The sequence below is a fragment of the Microtus pennsylvanicus genome, chromosome 12 (assembly GCF_037038515.1).
Source record: "Microtus pennsylvanicus isolate mMicPen1 chromosome 12, mMicPen1.hap1, whole genome shotgun sequence".
NCBI lineage: Eukaryota > Metazoa > Chordata > Mammalia > Rodentia > Cricetidae > Microtus > Microtus pennsylvanicus.
This window is the reverse complement of record NC_134590.1, coordinates 18,398,585-18,419,650: the sequence shown is the minus strand read 5'-3', so window position 1 is coordinate 18,419,650 and position 21,066 is coordinate 18,398,585. Positions and strand designations below refer to the sequence as shown.

Genomic DNA, 21,066 nt, shown 5'->3' with positions numbered 1-21,066 from the left:
AAACAAATCTTTTTTATTTTTTACAGGGTTGGCAATTTGTTAGGGGTCATACCAAGTACTTCTTCCAATATGGGCTCTGGGTCTTAAAAATATTTGAGGAAAACTAGAGAGTAAAGAAGTTTGAGGTTCTTACTATAAAATATTAAAATATATTAAAAATCTCTAGATCATGCTAATAAAAATTTTACTGGTACATGAACATATAAAAGGAAAAAAACTGAGGACCTGAGAAATACATTCAAGTACACAGAAACAAAATAAAGTGGTAAATAAAGATAGAACCTTAAACCAGTGGAGGGAAATAGGATTATTTAATAAATCTTTAAGAAAGCAGACCACTAAAGAAAATATCCCATGTGGCTAATTTTAAATATTAAAAAGGTGCCAACTTGAAAAATATATATAAAAACACTGGAGAAAAATTACTTTTAGAACCAGGAGGAGGCTCTTTTTAAACACTCAAAATGTGGAAAGCCTGAAAAAGTTTGTGATTAAAAAAAAACAGACTGCATGAAAACAGAGCTTCCACAGCAGAGTCAAGAGACACTTATTATTAAAGAATAATGTTCATTATCAGCATTAAGATAAACTTTAATGTCAAGTAGTACTCCTACTTTGGCATTTATCTTTTGACTTTGCTGGGCAGCTTTACTTTCCTGCAGTTTCCTTTTTTTGTTTTTTTTTCAAGACAGGGTTTCTCTGTAGCTTTGGAGCCTGTCCTGGAACTATCTCTTGCAGACCAGGCTGGCCTTGAACTCATAGAGATCCACCTGCCTCTGCCTCCCACAGTGCTGGGATTAAAGGCATGCACCACCACTGCCTGGCTGCAGTTTCCTTTTTGAAGAGTCCTGGTAACTGTTAAGAATACGGTCAGTGGTTCAGCAGGAAACTAGCAAAACATACGATTCACATTAAAGAGAAAGAAAACAGTGCCAACCAAAGATCAAGATATTTAAACTCATTTATAATATGAAAATGCAAAAAGCTACAACATACAGGTACTTTCTGTGCAAGAAAGTGTAAGCAAACTTCCTACTGACACAGAATAAACCCGTGATGGATGGAGAACTACTGAGAGGAGGGATAGCCAAGGATGTGTGAAAACTTCACATACTCAATCTACTTTGTTATTGGACCATTTAATAATCAAAAATTAACCTAAACAGTAAGTTCCTCTATACTTACCACACAAGTTTATAACACTTATAAATATATGAGCAAGTGGCCAATAGTAATACATTAAATAGAAAAGTAAGCAGACACCAAGCTTATTTGCTTTTTTAAAATTTTTTTGAGAAGGGAGGAAATCTAAGGTGGTGTTCACTCAATTCTATTTTCAATGTGTACATACATATTTACACATATATTTATATATATATAGTATATACACATATGCTGTTCTACAATAAACATGTATTACTTTTAGCAATTTAACATTTTTTGCATATAAAAAAACTATCTTAAGGCAGTAAATACCAAGTAACAAATGTTAAAATTTGAGCTTTTTAACAACAGCTCAATTAACAACTTTCACTCAAAAGTAATTTTTTGGTTAAAAAAAAAAGTGTGTTTTAAAGTAAAAAACTTTGCCTGGCAGTGGTGATGCACGTCTTTAATCCCAAATCTCAGAGAGGCAGATCTCTGTGTGTTAGAGGACAGCCAGGGCTACACAAAGAAATCCTGTCTTGAAAAACAAAAACAAATGGAAACCCCTGCAAAACAAAATAAATAAAAAATAAAAACTTCATTCTTTGCTATCAGGCAACTTTTTCCTATATCTGCAGCTCCAAGAATCTGATCTTATCATCACAATGAAACACTATATCATCACCAATGTAAGCAAATATAAACCTAAATTATCAAGCTTCCTTAAACAGATACAAATTCATCATGTTCTGAACCTGCACTTAAGACAGATGTACTCAAACGTCAAATTGAAAAGTTTGCTATCAGCAGGGTGAGCAGAGAGCCCATAGAGGAGAAAAAGGTTATCTGACAGCTTACTTCACAACTGGCTAATATTGAGAATACATCATTTCAACCACATAAAATAAAACAAAAAAATCTATAAAAGTGTTACTCAATAAATGCGTCAATGAGCTAAACAGTTTTCAAGAAAAAAAAATAAAAAATACGTCAATATATATTTTTAAATGTGTTCAACATTTTTAGTCATCAAGGAGTTACGAATTAAAACAGAGTCACAAAACAAACAAACTAAAAGTGAAAGAAATGATGATAAATGCTGGTGAGGATGTGGAGAAAGAGGACCCTTACTAAAGGGCCATTATGTCAACTGCTGCAACCACTCGTGATCGTTATTTATCAAATTCCCTAAAGAGAAAACTGAGTCATCTTCCTTCAAATATATAAACACGACACAAGGTTAAGTTGCATGTTGTCTAGCACTGTCTTTATGTCTTAAATACAACTACAGGTAAAACACAATTATGTAGATTGATACCGATATGAATTATCTCAAGTGGGCCAGATAAAATGTCTGGCCATCTTTCCATTTAAACACGAATATTCTCTAAGCTCTGCTCTTAGTATCTTCTCTCTCCTTTGAGCAATAATCTCTAAGTCCGTCAGAAGGAAAAAGACAAGGAAAAAACCAAAAGATTCCAAACTTGTTGGCTTATAAAACCACTCTTATTCAAGCCAAGGAACACAGCACACTTTCGACAATCTTTTCCACTGACCAAATCCTACACGACTTTATACACTCCTAAAGTAGGTGGCTCAAGTAGGAATCTTTGCTCACCTAGCACTTTTCATAATTGTCTTCTTAAATGTTAGTATTTAAAATTTCAACTTGTATACTCTCATAGTGTATTTCTTTACTTTCTTCCTTTTAATAATACCTCTTTTAGCATATCTTCCCTTGTAAAATGATCTGAGGCTAAAAGATATGACTCATGTCCAAGGCGATGTGCTCCAAACACTGAGTAAAGGATGATTATAAATATGCTGAATAACTAAAAGGGAATTAATAACACACATTACTTACCAGTTATCTGTTGTACAGATCCATTTAAACCTGTCATTCCATTAATTTCTCGAAATGTTAGGAACTGTCCCGTCTCAAGCTTGTGAGGATGATTTTCAAGGCACGTGACAATGCCTGGATTAGCCTAAAAATCAGAGTACCATTGACAACCAAGTTTGTATATTTTCTTACTATTTGCAAGTTTTTAAAAATAATGGTCTATAAATATTAAAAGTTAGCAGCCTATACCTAACAATTTTATTGAAATCAAATACTATAATCATACTTGCGTTATGTCTGAAATGAAAATTTCCTTTGGTTCTTCTCCTGTTGTATCTGAAACTTCAAATTCCTCACCAAAATCACAAAACAACCTGGACCAAATTCCATGTACATCTGCACTAATAAACTGAAAAGAGAAAAATAAATTTGCTTATGTTAATAGGAAAAACCCTACCTCAATTATATTATGACATTTCATGATAATTTCATTTATAATGAAGTACATTCTCTGAAATGTAAAAATAATCATGTATAGAATGAGTCATCTATAGATCGATCAGTCTGGGAATTAAGAAATGTGGTATTTGGTGAGTGATACCTGAGAAAAGTACCATCATTGTATCCCCATTGCTTACTCCAGGTTGTTTCAGAAACAAAAAATCTGGCTTGGTCATAAATTTCAAGTTCCAATACATAGGAAACAGTTATCTTGGTTTAATGGTCTATAATGAAATCTCATTATTTTACAGAAACAAAAATGAGCATACACTTAACCAAAAGCATTAGTTAGTGGAAATAAGTTAGTGTTAAGGTACAGAGGTCAAAGTGCAAACCAAACCATTAAGGGTATATATGAGGTTGTTTAACACAATTACAACTGCTTTATGAAAAGTAATTTTTATAATAACAGCACTGTTTCCATCTCAAAAATCTTTAAAGATATTATTTCTTTGTGCTTAAAGCTCTTACTACAGCTTTTATTCAGTTCTAAAAATATGCGGTCACAAAATTTGTATGACAATGGAAGGACTTAAAATGTTTAATATTAAGAAAGGTCACATATTTTCAGAAGAAAAATCACACATATTATGTAGCCAATAATATATGCTAATATGTAAATAAATGTGCCAGTGGGACAATGTAACACATAGAAAAGAGAACATGAAGTATAAATATTGGAGGGTGAGGGAGGACTGGAAGAAGTCAATGGACAAAGTTATGAAAGAGATAAAGCTAATTGTCCCAGTTCTCACCATCATGGATATTTGTTCTTGGTGGTAGACAGCACATTCTACAGTCAAAGGAAAAGCCAGCATGGAGGTCTCAAGCTGTAGAGTAGCTACTCTGTGTAGAATCAACTGAGATTTAAATACCTGGACCTCGTTAATTTGGCGCGTGCGCACTCGCATGTTTGTTTCTAAGTTTTTTCTTTGTTGTATTTTGTAGACAGGGTCTTACTACCTAGCTTGGAACGTGATATGTCGACCAGGCTCATCTTGGCACTCAAAGTTATCTACCTGCTTGCTTCTGCCTCCTTAGTGCTGGGACTAAAGACTTGCACCAATATGCTTGGCTACTTACAAACTTTTAAGGTATAAAGTTTATTTTTTAAAAAATCTTACTTATGACCGTACACATAAAGACTATTTATATAACAGGGAAAAGCTCCAAGTTTTAATATTAAAAATATTCTTCCTTTAGTTAAATGCATCTCATTATTAAATTATGTTACCTTAATGGGAGGGCAGTGAGAATGGCAAAAGTCATTGATCTTCTTTTGTAATGCCAGTTTCATCTCAGTCAATACTATGCACTGTTGAGAATAAAGACCAGAAAGTACACAATTACTTTTATAAAATACAACTTTCGAAATAGAAGCATGTCAATTCTAATTGCCAAAGAATTATAGGTATCCTCACAAGATAGTTACTATTCTATGTTGTATTCTGTTCTAGGATTAATAATTATAGAAGTACAAAATGGAAAATAAAAGTAAAGAGAACATATACTCATATTAAATAAATTCCTTTACTACAAAGGACTCACAACTGGAAGCAAACATTAACATCATATATTGTGTTTGCAGTCTCCCAAAAAAGGTTGAGATTTCTGTCACTGTCCTGCAACCACTAATATAGCCACCAAAACATTATTTTCAGACAAGCTCAAAGAGTGACAATTATAATTTTTAAAAGATCTTGGTAATAAATCTCTAATTTCTGCATTCGACAGTTTCACAAAATAGCTTTGCTTCACATTAATATTAGCATTACTGTATTATTATTAATGTATCATATTAACAATTTATATATTATACAATATTATTTAAGACAAATACTTTTCAATGGTTAATTTTTTATTAACACTGTGATACAAGTAGGTGTGAAAACAAGATTTTAATATAATTAATTTATACTTATTGAGGTCAAATACTTTCTTGTAGGCAGAGCTCTTAACTGCTGAGTCATCTTTTCAGCCATAACTATTAATATTTTTTAATTAAAAACTATGTCTATGGTTGGTTTTATTTTTGCATGCATGTCTGTGCACCACTTGCAAGCCTGGTGGCAGCAGAGGCCTGTGATTCCCTGGGTTAGAGAAGGTTGTGAACTGCAATGTAGTTGCTGGGACTTAACACCCAGGTTCTCTGCAAAAGTGCACTTAACCACTGAGAAAATTTTAGAACACAAGATTTTTAATTTAAGGATCATTCTTCCCAGAATTGTATAACTTGTACTTCTGCCAATATGATATGAAAATTCTTTTTTAACGTAGATTCTTGCTGACATGTTATCATTTTTAAATAATGACTTTCTAATTGCGGTGAGATTTCTGAAGTTTATTTTGCTATTTTTCTTTCCTTCTTTCCTTCCTTCCTTCCTTCCTTCCTTCCTTCCTTCCTTCCTTCCTTCCTTCCTTCCTTCTCTCTTTCTTTCTTAACATAGTGGTCAAAGAACACACAGTATTTCTTTTTCCTTTGAAACAAGGCCTCATGTAGTCCAGGGGAGCCTTGAATTTGGTGTGTAGCTAAAAATCATGAGCTTCTGATTCTCCTGCTTCTATCTTCAAGGTGGCAGGATTACAGACATGTCTTATATGTAGTTTTATCTGACGCTGGGACTGAAATTCAGTTTTGCCCATATTAGTAAACAATGTAGCAATAAATCTACATGCCTAATCTCCACTACTGCAATTTTGTGAATGTCTCAAGATTTGTTTTTATGTCCTAATACATAATATATTTTAAGGACTGTTTCATGTGCTGAGGATGTATATTCTTGTTGGATGAAATGTTCTGTAAATGTCTGCTGCTCAGTACATTATCTATAGTACTTCAGCACTGTTTTCTGTGGGGGGACTGAGAAAGGGCATCGTTACGATGTACAACTGGCAGGCCTTGTACTCACTCTTTACCCAGCATTTCTTTAAGCTTGTGACAATCCTTTGTTTGCCTCTCAAATAACAGGAATGAGGCATGTGTCACCACAACCATCTTGCTATGTGTGATGATCTGTCTACTGATGAAACTGCAGGGTTCAAGTCCTCCTCTAATACTGTACTGGATCCTACTTGTTAGATATTACTACACTGATCCTTTAACTAAATGGCTATTTTCATCTTACAGTTACTCTGTTTAAGAATACCTACTCCTGCTCACTTTTGGTTTACATCACCATGCATGTGGGTGTGCGTGTGTATGTGTAACCCTGTATGTACATCTGAAAGCCAGGAGAATCAAGTGTCTTTTTCTATAGTAAGAGGACTGCCGTATTGCCCTGACTGAGCCAGAGCTCACTAGTTCAGCTACAATGGCTCGGACAGCTAGGACAGTTCTCAGCACCCCTGTCTTACTCCCACCCCAATGCTGGCAAAGCCATGCCCTGCTTTCCTCTGAGTGCTCGGGATATGAATTCAGTTCCTCATGCTTGCAGAGCAAGCACTCTTACTCACGCTATCGTCCCAGGCTAGGAATAGCTTTTCCCCAACTTTCCGCTTTTAGTCTGTGTGTTTACCACTAAAGTGAGTCTCTCACAGGCTGTATACTGTTGACTCTTGGTTTTGATTAGTTTTGTGCCATCTAACTAGGGAATAAAGTCCCAACTACACTTAAAATTAATACAATGTAAGAATTTGTGTTTTTCTCATTGTTTTGAATAGTGCTCATTTAAGTCTGCCTTTCTTCATGGGATAAAAAAAATGCCATTCCATTTCCTCTTGGTCATGTAAGGTTTTTGTTGAACAGTTTACTGGCTGTTGAATGAGGGTACTTGTAAATGTGACTTTTTCGTCTTCGTGGCTTGGCTCTTTTCATTCTTTTCTGTGTCATCTTTACAAACGGGATTCATACTTTATGTATTCTCAAGGCTAGCTACGGTTCTTTCGCTTCTGAATCTGGATCTTGAGTGTCTTTTGGAAGCCTGGTCTGGTAATAATAAATCCTTCAGTTTATGTTTTTTTTTTTTTTTTTAAATCTTGAAACGACCTTTTCCTTTTAGAAGGATAGGCTTCCAGAGTAGAGTAAATCTAGTTGAATTACTTTTTTTCTTATTTCTTGGGTTTCTATGCATGTCAAAATTTATATTTCTGATGGATCATGTTTATGGGTTATACCCTCATGTTTTCTATTGGTATTTATGAAACATTACAGGGTCATATATTAGAGTGTGAATTATATAAAATCTAGTACAGGCTCCACCATATTTTTAATTTAAGGGAGAATTCTCAGCTGAAACTTTTTAATATTAACGCTTTCTTTCTTCTGTGCAGTGTGTTTACATAAGTCAGAGGTGACATCTAGTATCTTCCTCTATCACTTTCCACTGTGCTTTTCTGAGACAGTCTCTCATTGACCCTGGATATCATCAATTACCTAGGTTCGATGGCCAGCAAGCAATGGGGATCAGTATGGGTGTTGAGGATCTGAACTCAGTCCTTTTGCTTGGATAGCTAGCAGTTTATTCAAGAATCACCTCTCCAGCCTGACACTGACTTATACTATTTCTAGAAATCTAATCTCATAAAGTGAACCTTTCCACCTAAGCTGAATTTTCTTTTAATTTCTTAAACTTTTCCTTATTTCTCTCTTCTACAGTATAATTTATTCATACTTATTTTAAACTCTGTAGTGTTTATTAAGCACTGTTTATCAACTAAATTTTAACTTCAAAAAGATAGAGCAGAAACAATAAATACATATTGTTAAAAAAAAAACAATAAATTTCAACTGCATATTACTGCCAAATACCCAGCTTACATTCAGGAGTTATTAGAATTTTTTTCTCAAAAAGAACATTTAATAGATATAATTTTAACTTGACTTTTTTCATTCTGCTTTTCAATATATTAGGCTAAACTAGTTATATTACTTCCTTGGACTCTATCAATAACACAATACAAAATACTAACCTGGTATTTTTCTAAGAAGGAGAGGTCTGTGGTTTCATCAAAAGGGGCAGAGGATGATGAGACATGAACATATGGATTTAGTTCTGCAATATGACGAAGTACAGCTTCAGCCCTAGAAAATAAACACATTTACCAACCTCTCATTTATTATACTCAGTTTCATTAGATACTTGAAGAACATGAGAGGGCCCCAGCACATGTAATTTTAACAAAAACTAAGTAAGTTATAGATAAACACAATTTTTATTCATTTTTACAGATAGCTACACAATCTTAAGACACATCATCACATGCTGCAGCAAGCCTCACAATCTTTACATATGCCCTTTTACTTCTGGTCTCCAAGCTTAAGGTCTCAGTGATAGCAATACTACAGATTTCTTTAGACACAGGAGTAGAAGGAGGGACTACCAGAGGAAATAAAGAGTATATAAGCACGGACAAGGCAGGCACCAGAAAAAGAAAATGGAACATATGTCATGAAAGCAGGAGGAAGGACAATCTAAATCAATGAAGAGACGGTGAAGAGGGCAGAGAATGTCAGTGTGTGGGGCAAGGGGATAAAAGCAAACTATAAAGGTAGATGTGTATAAAATGTCACAATAAAACCCATTACTTTGCTAAGGAATTAAAAAAAAACTTCCTTTAAAGATGTCAAATTCATTTCAAAACCATGACAAAGGAAATATACGCCAGTATGCATTTATCTAAGGCAGGGTAAATTCATCTTGACAAAGTAAACAGCTATGACTAAGCTGGCATTCTAGATACAGACAACATTCTATATGTAAGTCTTTAAAAAAATAATCTCATGACAATGTATCAAAATATCTTTACCTGTTTCTCTCATTAACAACATCATCTTCACACAGAAAGAAATTAGTCCCTAGATCCCATGCTTGGCATTTTTTTGTATCATGAACTGTCAGTGCCTTCAAAGAGAGGAAAACGCCTGTTAAGTCCAAAATAGAACCAGGATGCATACTACCTCTAAGGCTATTTACAGTGTACTGAGAATACTACGTATATATGTGAGAACTTAGTGTTGTAAGAACTGAAAAGGATAAACAGTTACATCTTTATTCAGAAGACAGATTATAAGAACCAGAGAAACTCCAACAACCTGATGGAGAAACTACACAGTGAGAAGCTTTAAATTTTATCAAAGTGGCATGTTATTATATAAATCAACATAAAGAAAACATTCAGAAAAATTTATATAAAAGCACTTCAAAATATCCCATACCCCAGATGATAAAGGTAATGAGTAAATTTTTATCATGCCTCAGCTCATTAATTTACAAGGAACATGCTGGAATATATTTATTTTGTTGCTCTTGAAAATGAAATGCTAAGTAACACCTTCCTCATTCATTAGACTGGCGAAGTTCAACAAACTGACAGCACATTCTGTTAGAGGATGATGGGATTCAATCACTCTCGCATTACGGTGGTACTATGAGGTGCCATAGTACTTTAGTATAACGTCTGGTAAGATGATATGCATTTTCCCTTCAACAGAGCAATCCTATTTTTAGAAACTATCCTATAGTGATATATTATTTGTGTTTCAAATAAATAAAGCTTGCCAGAAGATCAGAGGGCAAAGCAGCCACACTAATCAGTCATGCAGGCCAGGCAGTGGTGGCACACACGTTTAATCTCAGCGACCACACTAATTAGCCAGAGAATGGGCAGTGGTGGTGCACACCTTTAATCCCAGCACTAGAAAGGAATGAATACAAGGCAGGAGCGACAGCGCTGGGACTCCATCTGAGGGTTCATGGAGGCAGGATGGCTCTTTCAGTCTGAAAATTTCATAGAGACAAGAGCTCTCTTAGTGGCTTGGCTGCTTTGCTTTTCTGATATTCATCCTGAACCCCAATATCTGTCTCTGGGTTTTTACTGATCATGCAACACTGTCCCAGAGATGTTCTTGGGAAAATCAAAAACACTTACAACCAAGGTTATTAAACAGATGTATTACCATTAAAAACACTAGAAACAAAATGTACATAAACATGAGAAAATTGGTATAATGTGATATACTCACACAATGTAACTATAAAAAAGTTTTATAGTTTTATAATAACTAGAAAAAACATCACTATGGAGTAATCTTATGGACATGCTGTTAAGTAATAAAAAGCAAGGCATTTTAAGAGACACAGGAAAAGAGAGATACATAAACTTGAATAGGATATTCCTGTATACATGTATTTGCTTATTATTAAATACAATGAAGAGTATAAGATTAAAAGAGAATGATCTAAGGAAGAACATAATAAAGAAAAACTAGGCTAACTTGAAAATATTTTTATTTTTTTGCTTAATTTTGAATTAAATAAATACCCTATAGAAAGTAGTAATACTGATTTTAAAAAGTGATACCTGAGACTCTAACCCAAAATAATCTAAACTATTTTTGAGTTGTTTGCATGATTAACTGGAGCAGCTATTGAATATAAATTTCTTTTAAAAAGCTACCAGTCAAAAGAAAAGGGTTTTAGAAAAGGATAGAAAATACTAATTTTCAATAATTTGTGAGTGATATTGAAATTGATATTCTGAAACTCTGTCATAGAAGTTAAATATAATATAGGACAAATAAGTGACCTGTTATTAAAAACAATGAATCTTACATAAGAGAAAATACAAAAACAGAAAGTGAAAGAAATAATCCATCATTCCTATAGTGAATTAGAAATTTTGCAGTAACTTATAATTTTAAACTTGAATACACTTTAGTGCTTCCTGATGATTTGTTTTATCTCTATTCCTCAACAAGACTTAAAGTCACAGAAACTAAGGGGGTTATATCAAAAGAATTCAGAAACTTAAAGAAGATCCATGAATGAAGATGAACCAATTTAGTACTAATAAAAATAGAATGTAGAATGAATAAAGCCATAACATCAGTATATTTAAATATACAAATTTTGTCATCGATATAGATAAAGTTCATTAGTCATAGCTGAGGGATGGTCATGATGACTTTTAGAAGGTGGCAAACAGCAGAAAATGCAGTATAATATTTATCCTGCTTTTCACATGCAGTCTACAATTTAGTGAGATTAAGTAATCAATAAAGATAAATTTTTCTTTCTAATTATAGCTAATAAATGAGGAAAAATGACAACTGCTAACTCTTAATGAATATAAACAATGACGAGTAATAGATAAAACAATAACAAAGAGAATAACAGAATATTGCCTTTTGACAGAACACAGTATTTCCTATGAAATGTCTTGTCAAAGGAAACAAATACAATTTGAATCTGGATATGACTACCAGTTTATAAGAAAATACAAGCTGTAATTATATGTAATAGTTTTTTCAGTGTTTCTATTTTGTAGGAGATAGGTCTCGCCATGGAGCACTGGCTGGCCCGGAACTCTCCAGTAGACTAGGACGAGGCTTGGTCTTCAAGCCTCTTGCTTTTAAAGTGCTGTAATTAGACATGCACCACTATGTATGTCACAGAATGACTACTTTCTTTAATAAATAGAGTGAACGTGAAAAACAGTCAGGGAAAGAAAACCTACAAATTAAAAGAAAGAAAGTTGCAGTGTACAGATTCTTGTGGTTCCTGATTAGAACAAAATAAACTGCAAGGAAACAAAGCTGAATTCTCAACTGGGCATCTTATGTTTATGTTAGCTAGCTTTCAGGGTAGTGCCAACAACACAGACTTCGTGACATTTAGGCTGCTGCGTAATCCCTTCTCTTGATTATGGGCTGGACTTCTGAACCTAGAGCTAAAGAATATACTCTGTTGTGTTAAGTGCTGACCCTCTCCCGGTTAGTCCCTCATGACGCCAGCTGTCACACGGTCAGCAGCACTACGGAGACAGCCATATGGTAGAAATGGAATGACTTCTGCTCCATAGACAGGAAGGAACTACGGTCTGCAGTCCTACGGCCCACAAAGAAAGCTGGCAACAACCAAACGTGAGTGTTCTTTGATGGACCACTCCCAGGACAACTATAGCTCCTTTGAATACTTTTTGCTGCCTTGTGAGAGAGCCTAACAGAAGAAAAAGCTGAAAATTTTGCCCATGCCAACTAGACATAATAAATGATGCTGTCAAAATCTGGAGTAAATGATTTTAGAGAAATACAAAACAAATTTAAGCCATAAGAAATTATTAGATTTTAAGGTGTTAAATGGCACTAAGTTATGGCTATATTAAAGATATATACTAAAATATTTAAGAGCGATAAAATATCTGAAGTTCTTAAAGAATTCAACAGTTGCTGCCAGTAGGGAATGAGAAACAAATATAGGAAAAGCACAAGTACGTGGAGTTGGTGACTCAAGCTGTATGATAGGTAATTAAGAATGTGTTAAGTGACTTTTTATGTTTAAATTTTCAATAAAATTAAAAAATAGCAGCATTAATGATTCTGTTACGTAAAATGAGACAATAAGGCAAAGTACATTATCAGTTCAAATCAGCAAAAATGAAACAGTTCATAACAAACCACTTTTCATACTGCAGGTGTATACTCACTTTAATCCCTGCAAGAACAAGATTCTTTGCTATAAAGGAAAAAAAAAAGGAATAACTTAGCATTGCAAATTCATACAAAATACAACTTCATGAGGCGTTATCACATTTCTGAGTTAGCTATAATTTTTTTTACTTGATTAAGAATATTAGAAAATCCAGGAGTAAAAAAAATGAATTAATACATTTTGCATAATCACATCATTTAAAGATATCTATTCACTTCTCAGGGTTTTTATAAATATACTATGCAACCATAATGAATTAAGAATGATCATTTGGCCAGGTATGGTGGCACATGCCTTTAATCCCAGCACTAAGGAGGCAAAGACAGATGGGTCGTCATGAATTCAAGGCCTGTATGTTCTACACAGTGAGCTCCACATAGCCAGGTTTAAATAGTGAGACCTCGTCTAGACAGAACATAACAAATGATCATTTAATTAACAGCTACTAAGCTATTAAAATCACTGCATGAGAGGTGTTTTTGTTTTTCTGTGGAAGACTATACCTGTGCTACAAAATATTTTGTCAAAAATTCTGATCAACACTTTGAATCTAATTTCTTCTAATGAAAATAAGAGTTATAGTCTTTATCTTATGCAATTTAAAAGAATCACAAGAATTATAGGAAAAAATATTGCTTACCAATTTCTACTCCAAGACCACCCATACCACTAAGGAAGACATGGGACTTGGCCATCTTCTGCATTGCTGTGTCACCAAGAACATATCTCTGTCGACTATATATGTAAAAAACAAAATAATTATTTCATCAAAATAAAATCTGCCTTAAAGTTTTGAAAACTAACAGCCATGACACATGAGTCTGTCTAGAGTTGTTTTAGATGATTTGTACAGCACTTAAAGTAAACCAACTCAACTCCTAACTATAGAAGACATTTTGGAAAATTAATTTTGGCACTACAATCCACATTCCAGGAGGCAGGAACTCTCCTCTTTATGGAATGCTGTGAGGTGGACCTGCCATTGTTCCATTCCATCCTGTCTGCTCATTTCATCATTTCAGTGGTCACTACAGGCATCTGATTCTGTTATCTTTGTTTTAAAATTGACTACAAACAGGATCTTGGAGGGAAGATTCAGTTCTCCTAGCTTAGTCCCATCTGACTTGATGTGCCATGCTTTGTTGACACACATGGGAGGCCTGTCCTTTTCTGAATGGAGACAGAAGAGGAGTGGATGGAGGGGGAGCAGGTAAAAGGGAGGTAGGGGAAGGAACAGGAGGAGAGGCAGCAGGGGAAACTGTAGTTGGTATGTAAAACAAATAAAAAAAACTGATGGGAAACTGTGGTCAGTATGCAAAATAAATGAAAAAAAGTTTAATTTAAAAAAAAAGAAGAAAAAACTTAAAGTCACAAAAGGACTAAATACAAGGCTTGTGGAGGATGGAACTAAAGGATGTACATTTGACAATTAAGATTTACACACCCATAAGGTTATAAAGCCTACTTATTCACGGCAATACAAATTAAACACACACAGACACACACACACACACAGACACACACACACACACACACAACACAAAAGAAGAAAGAGAGCGCGAGAGAGAACTGGGGGAACTGGCCAGGCAATTCTTGAGTATTATTTTGCATTGACAACCTGGGAAAACACACTTGGGATCTTGTTAAGTTATGCATCCTAAAAACAAGCTTGCATATGAATATATATTCCTAAACTTATGAACACAATCTGCTCAGCCTGCATATACTGTTACTCATAAGTACACACTTCAGGGTTGACCACTGGTCTTAGATAACCAACTGGGGCTCCTCCTGGGTAAGACTGTTTTCTCCCACTCTAGGCATTCCTTAGCTGTCTATAGATAGTTCTTTGTCTAGGGTTGGGGCCCCTTAACATTTCCCTCTGATACAAACATGATTTATTTATATGTATAGGTGGGGTCTGTGTGTAGGGTGCCCACAGGGGTCAGAAGGGTGTATCAGACACCCAGGAATTGGAGTTACAAGATGTTCATGAGCTGCCTGGTACAGATGCTAGGAACTGATTTCAAGCTTTCTCCAAGAGCAGTATGTGCTCTCAACAACTGAGCCGTCTCACTAGCCACATTTATGAGATTTATTCATCTTGATTAATGTAAATGGTCAATGGTACTATTAAGGGTCACATAGTAAAAAGGTAAAAATGTAAAATACTCAGCAAAATGTCTATGACATGCACTGTGAGATAATCAAATAATTGTGTAAGGTAATATACAGAAGTACCAGAATCTATGGGAAATCAGCAATACAGAAGACTATTTGTATTTAAGTTAGAAATGGAGTGATTTCAAAGTGAGATTCATTCAAATTGAATTCTAAAGAATTATTTCAAAGGTTCATTAAGATAGGAAAAGCATATGGATGCACAGCTCATGACTGTCAAGCACACAATCCTCTGGGTTCAACCTCAGCACTGGGTAAACTGGGCCAGGTGCTGCATGCCTGTTCCAGTGCCTGAGGCAGACCAGGAATTCACTCAGCTACCTAAGTTCATGGGCAGCTTTGGTTACCCGAAACTCTTCTCTGGGCCAATGGTAAATAACAGGAATCAGATTTACTCTCCTGTTTTAAATAACTGGAACTAATAAATAGAAACAAAACAATTCAAACACTAAAAAATAACTTAAAAGTAATTTTTGATAGAAAACTAAGCAAGATTCAATTTATTTATTTGTTTATTTAATTTTGAAACAGGGTCTCATTATGTAGCTCTCACTACATAGCTCTACAGAGCCAGCTGGCCTTAAGCTGATAGAGTCTCCGGCCTCTATGTCCTGAGCACTGGGATTAAAAGAGAGCACCATTACATTCATGGCCTTAGTTTAGATGTAACCTGAAGAATTTCTAGGTTGCAGCAGAGAGAGGGAAATGCACCTGGAATCTGGTGGTCTCCCTAAACTGAAGAGCTATAAACTTAAGAATCCAGAGTTTGGTCAGAGGATGGTTCAGCAGGCAAAGGCACCTGTAACCAAGCCTGCTGACCTGAGTTCAACCCGAGACCCACAAGGTAGAAGAGACCTAACTATCTCCAACAATTTGTCCTCTGACCTGCACACACATGCCATGGCACGAGTGCATACACACATGGAAATATATACATAAATATTAAAAAACAATTTCATGAAATAAGTGAAAGTTAGGATTTTAAACTAGAGGGATCAGAAATTAGCAAAAGGTTCTCTAACTTAAATTGAGTATAGATTACCAAACGCATAAGAAAAAATCTAAAGCTGGAAGAATCACCTCAAGGGAAAAAGGGAGCAAACACTACTAGTAAAATAGAGCTCACAAAACTTTGTGTTTTGCTTAAGCACAAAAATACCTCGCAATACAAAGGGCATTAGATACAGTATTAAGAATATTACATAAACAGTGAAGAAAATTTTGCTCTAAATTTAATGAAGACTCCTTTGGTCATAAGCTGAAAAGCAAGCCAGGAAAGGAACATAGTGTTTTTTAGTAATTTAACTGTGTTCCTAAATAAAGCTAAAGAATATTTTAGGAACCTAACATTATTTAGAATCCAAAACTATAAAATCCACAGAGACATCCATAAAAAAGTTACCAGTATACAAAAAGTAGGGCAATACAACCCATACTGAACTACGCATAACAACAGGTGTACCTTCAGGAATAACAGATGCTAGAACTGAAGGAGAGAGATACCCTGTCAAATATAAATATGACCCACATGCTCAAGAAGGAGGGAGATATAACTAAAACCCTCCAGAGGATAGAAATATAAACCTAAGATAAGAACAGTTTGTATGGAACTAACGACCTGAAGGTCAGCACCAGAACTTCCTAACATGAAAACAGACACAGCCTGAGAAAGTCGTGGTGCTTCTTTAGCTGAATATATGTGAAATTGGAATTTTTAAAACAGAATGTGGAAAGAAGGGTAGATAAAGGTATGAATGGTCAATTTTTTTCCAGGAATACAAAACTCACATGTGAACAATTTCCAAACAAGAAATATAAGGAAAGCTAACTGCACCACGGTATATCACAAACTTAGGAAAGAAGGAGCCAGATGAAGGGCTTTTGGGGGGGGGGGGCGAGGAGAAGCAGGAGGGCTTCTGGAGAGACAGGAGAGAGGGTGAGTGACTTGCTATTCAGCCTCTCAGAGGAGCGGACTTCAACTTTAACCTTTGAATCTAGAGTTCTTTAGAGGGACAGAGATTTAGTTAAATTCCTTTCCTGCCTTTGCAAACAGTTGGTGCCTGAGGGGAAGGAATTCCCTTAGGGGGTGGCTCCGAGAGCTGCATTAGGGCAGCAGTGGGTTAAAAGGCAGCAACAATTTTAAAAAATGCTGACAAAAAATTTCTACATTTCCCCCTGAAGTACCGCCAATTAGGGATCTTTAGGTACACAAATGTGTGGAACTCTCCTAGTCACGCCATAGCTCGCTAAAAAAAACAACCCTCATTCCATTCCCTCTCCATCCAAACTGTAACTCAGTTACAGATTTCTCCATTTCCTATGGAATATATTTTCTTGAGAAAACACTGAAATAATCATCCTCTAAAATTTGACTATACAATTCAATTAACTCCTACATGATCAAGAACATCAGGAAAGCCTCTTGTTTAAACTCAGGACACTTAGGTTCATATTGGACAATAAAATTCTTCTTAGTCCTATTATTTAAGTCAAAAGAAAAGGGAGTTTATTTACATAACATTAAAACTTTCATACTACATATAACATGAGAAAACTCCACAAAAATCCCCATTTTATTTGAGAGGAACCTGTAGGATATCCATATAAAATTCTGCACAGGCATAGTCTTCAAACAGACTATGTGATTCTGGGGTAACGATCAGAAAAGGTGGTTTTCGGCCTCTAAGGTTCTTACCTGTATAATCCATCATCGATTTCCACAGATTCTGTAGACATGGTGGGTAAATTTTTACTTGCACTAGGGAGAGAAAAAAACAAACCCAAACTTTTAAAGATCATATATGGCTTTTGAATATTAATACTCTATAATGTGAAATTCACTTATGCATAAGACAAGATTCGCAAGTTACTAAAGGTTGTTTTACATAAAATGTATGTTGTATTATGTGTTACCTTCCTTAGATTTTTAAAATGTGTTGAAGTTAATTTCAATAATTGCTGGTCTGTACAGTTTTAATGTTAAGATCTTAGAGCAACCAGACAGTACCTGCACTCTTAAGACATCAGCTAGCTAATAAAAACAGCATACTCAGACAACATACTACTCTGGCAATAAAAGTGTACACACACACACACACACACACACACACACACACACACACACAATTTGTAGTATCCTATCATCTTGTTTCTACTTCTTTCACTTATTGTTATATTTTGGCCAAAATTAGTTTGGTGGATTAAAAAAAGGAGAACGAGTATATGTACACCCTGCTCTGCCACTGAATGGCTATGTCTGCCACTAACTTTCCAAAAAGTTCTGTGCCACTGACTGGTTCAAAAATACATTCAGCCAGGTGGTGGTGACACACAACTTTAATCCCAGCACTGGGGGGCAGAGGATCTCTGTGAGTTCGAGACCAGCCTGGTCTACGGGGTGTTCCAAGACAAGCTCTATTGCGACACTGAGAAACCCTGTCAAGAAAATAAATAAACAAACAAACAAACAAACAAACAAATAAATAAATAAAGGATATGCTCAAAAACAGCCATGCCTGATTGCACATACTTTTAATTTCAGAACTCCAGTGGAGGAGGAAAGAAAAGCAGGGGTTCCAAGTCATCCTTGGCTAACTAGAAGGCTTGCAACTAGTCACAAAACCAGTAATAATTAACAACAATAATAATGATGATAATAAAATAATGATTATATATGAGACAATAAAAAATGCTCCAACTAAGGGGTGCTTATTTGTATTTAATAATATTTCTCAAGTCGATTTTAGCAGCATTCGCCTGGGCAGACAATACGATTACTTAAATCCAGTACCTGAAGCATCCTTTTCAATATGCAATGTAAAATGTTAGGCCTACATTAACTGAAAATAATAAACTCGTCACCTCTATACTTTTTCTACTGTATTCTTCTACTGGGCAGGATACAAGTGGGGCTTTATTAATTCTAAGATTACTGAAAGAGAAATAACCCAAACATGGTGAGAGTATACCAGGACCCCACCCCCATAATTTTGCAGGCTAGGAGAGAAAAACTCCAAGACCCTAAAGTGGGAAATAATCATGGAAGACTTAGGCTCCTTCCCGTGCCCCAGAACCCCCGTAGTCAACAGGGGGTTTTCGGGGTGTCCAAAACTGCAACTGACTCATCCAGACTTGTTCCCTCCGAAGTAACAGTTTTCTAAGTCGCACGGTTGCAGGATGGGGCACAGTGGCCCTGCAGTTGCCTCTTAAAGGTGCCAAGCCACAGGGGCCCCAACCCACTCGTGACCAGGCCCGACAGGAGCAGTGTGACCTGTGGGATGCTCAACCCCACCGGGAACCGGCAAGACTCGGGAAGAGCCAGCCTCCCCGGCGAAGGCGAGCTGCGAGGCCCGCGCCCACGCCGCCACACCCACCGCCCGCTGGCTCGCCCGCTCGCTCGCTCCCCGGGGCTCTCCGCGGCCCCGTGGCCTCCGCGCGCACCGAGCCGCCCGGCCGGACGAGAGCCCGCGCCCGCCTTCCTCCGCTCCTTCCCGCCTAGCCCGCCCGGGCCAGGCCTCTCACCTGCAAGCTCCCCAGGAGGAGCAGGAAGCCTCTTCCCGGCGGAGAGCAGCCAACGGCTCCGACCTCCTCATCGCCTTCCGAGACTCCGCAGCTGCAGCCGGGGAAGGCAGGCGAGGGGGCGGGGCCGCTAGGGTCAAGGGGCGGGCGGCTACGTCACCAGAGGCGGGGCTGGGGAAAGTGCGCCCAGGAGGGTGGTTCCCGGCAGCCCGGGGACCCTGACTTCCGGTTGGGGTGGGGCCCCCCGGACGAGCTTCCTCGCAGGTGGGGGGCGTGGCTAAGTGGAGGGGACGGCGCTGAGGGACAAATGCGGAACCCAAACACTGAAGTCCACGTCACCTCCGGCGGGGAGCTAAACCGGGAGGGGCCGGAGGCTCGCCCGGTGACGGAGTCGCCTTTGCAGATCCTTGGGTGTTCGAGCACCTAGAGGACATCAATTTCCCAAAGCCCCACTGGGATGCCACTTAAACCTTCCATTTAAATAGTTTTGCTCATCTAGTACGTGTCAGACGTAGATGTCTGTAATCCAGTTTCTTTTCAGAGCTGTAAATTTTTCCACTTTCATTTTAAGGGAGAAAAAAAAGGAACTTCCAGTTAATGGTTTGGTTATAGCCATACAGCCAATAACTACAATCATCAGCTCTAGTGGCCAAGGTTTCTCTTCTAATTCTCATTTCTTTGACTCATTTTTTTTTTTTGCCATTTTTAGAAAACAGTTGTGTGGACACAATATAAATTAGAAATCTTTCTAAATAGCTCTGTATTTGAAGAAACATCAGCCCATTTAAAAAAATGACATTACTTTGACTATGGATGTAATACAATGTTCTGTAAAGTATCATTTTAGTCCAAAATTATCTTATATTTGGAAATATGTGGTAGTCTTGGCAAGCCTACATTATCCTGTGTGTCCACCTATGCTATTTCTAAAATTGAACATCTCAAACATCGAAGCCTGTGTTGACTATCTGTTACAGCCTGCTGGTTTCCTCTGTAGAAAAGGGTTTTTTTTTTTTTAACCCAATTGACCTTTTTTACATTAACATTCCAATAAATTTGGGTCGTGGCTTATTTTTTCAGAGTTCTGCTCTAGCACGAAATATTTCCTGTCCTTTTGTTATTATTATTATAGTTTTTGGAGATGTATATACATGCTGCTAGTTTTCATTCCCCTCCCATTTATTTTCTTAAATATTGAATATCTATTAGACAGTAGGGTCCAATGGCTAGATAATGATCAGACCATAGAGATAGCATGTCCTGATTTCATCAGTCTCATGGTGTGCTTGTAAGTATTTTGGCTCAGATGGAAAGAGAGCAGGTACAAGGGAGTGACCTCAGAGGGAGCAGGCCCTAGCCAGAGACCAGGCCAGAGTCAACGACCTCCAAGGAAGCAGGCCTGAGCCAGGGACCTCCACAGGAGGCAGGTACAAGGGAGTGACTGCCTAG

At 36.7% G+C, this 21,066-nt stretch overlaps 1 protein-coding gene across 1 annotated transcript in view; it reads right to left on the bottom strand.

The window, feature by feature from the left end:
* Window positions 1–19,873, bottom strand: part of Uba6 (ubiquitin like modifier activating enzyme 6) — a 58,264-nt gene extending 38,391 nt beyond the window's left edge. Inside the window, exons 1-9 of the mRNA XM_075942740.1 lie at window positions 19,621–19,873; window positions 17,795–17,857; window positions 13,559–13,653; window positions 12,914–12,942; window positions 9,236–9,330; window positions 8,399–8,510; window positions 4,725–4,805; window positions 3,276–3,398; window positions 3,011–3,134 (exon numbers count right to left, since the gene is read on the bottom strand). Of these exons, the coding sequence (XP_075798855.1) occupies window positions 3,011–3,134; window positions 3,276–3,398; window positions 4,725–4,805; window positions 8,399–8,510; window positions 9,236–9,330; window positions 12,914–12,942; window positions 13,559–13,653; window positions 17,795–17,857; window positions 19,621–19,691 (793 nt within the window). The 5' untranslated portion in view covers window positions 19,692–19,873. The remainder of the gene's footprint in view (window positions 1–3,010; window positions 3,135–3,275; window positions 3,399–4,724; window positions 4,806–8,398; window positions 8,511–9,235; window positions 9,331–12,913; window positions 12,943–13,558; window positions 13,654–17,794; window positions 17,858–19,620) is intronic.
* Between the last annotated feature and the right edge of the window lie 1,193 nt (window positions 19,874–21,066).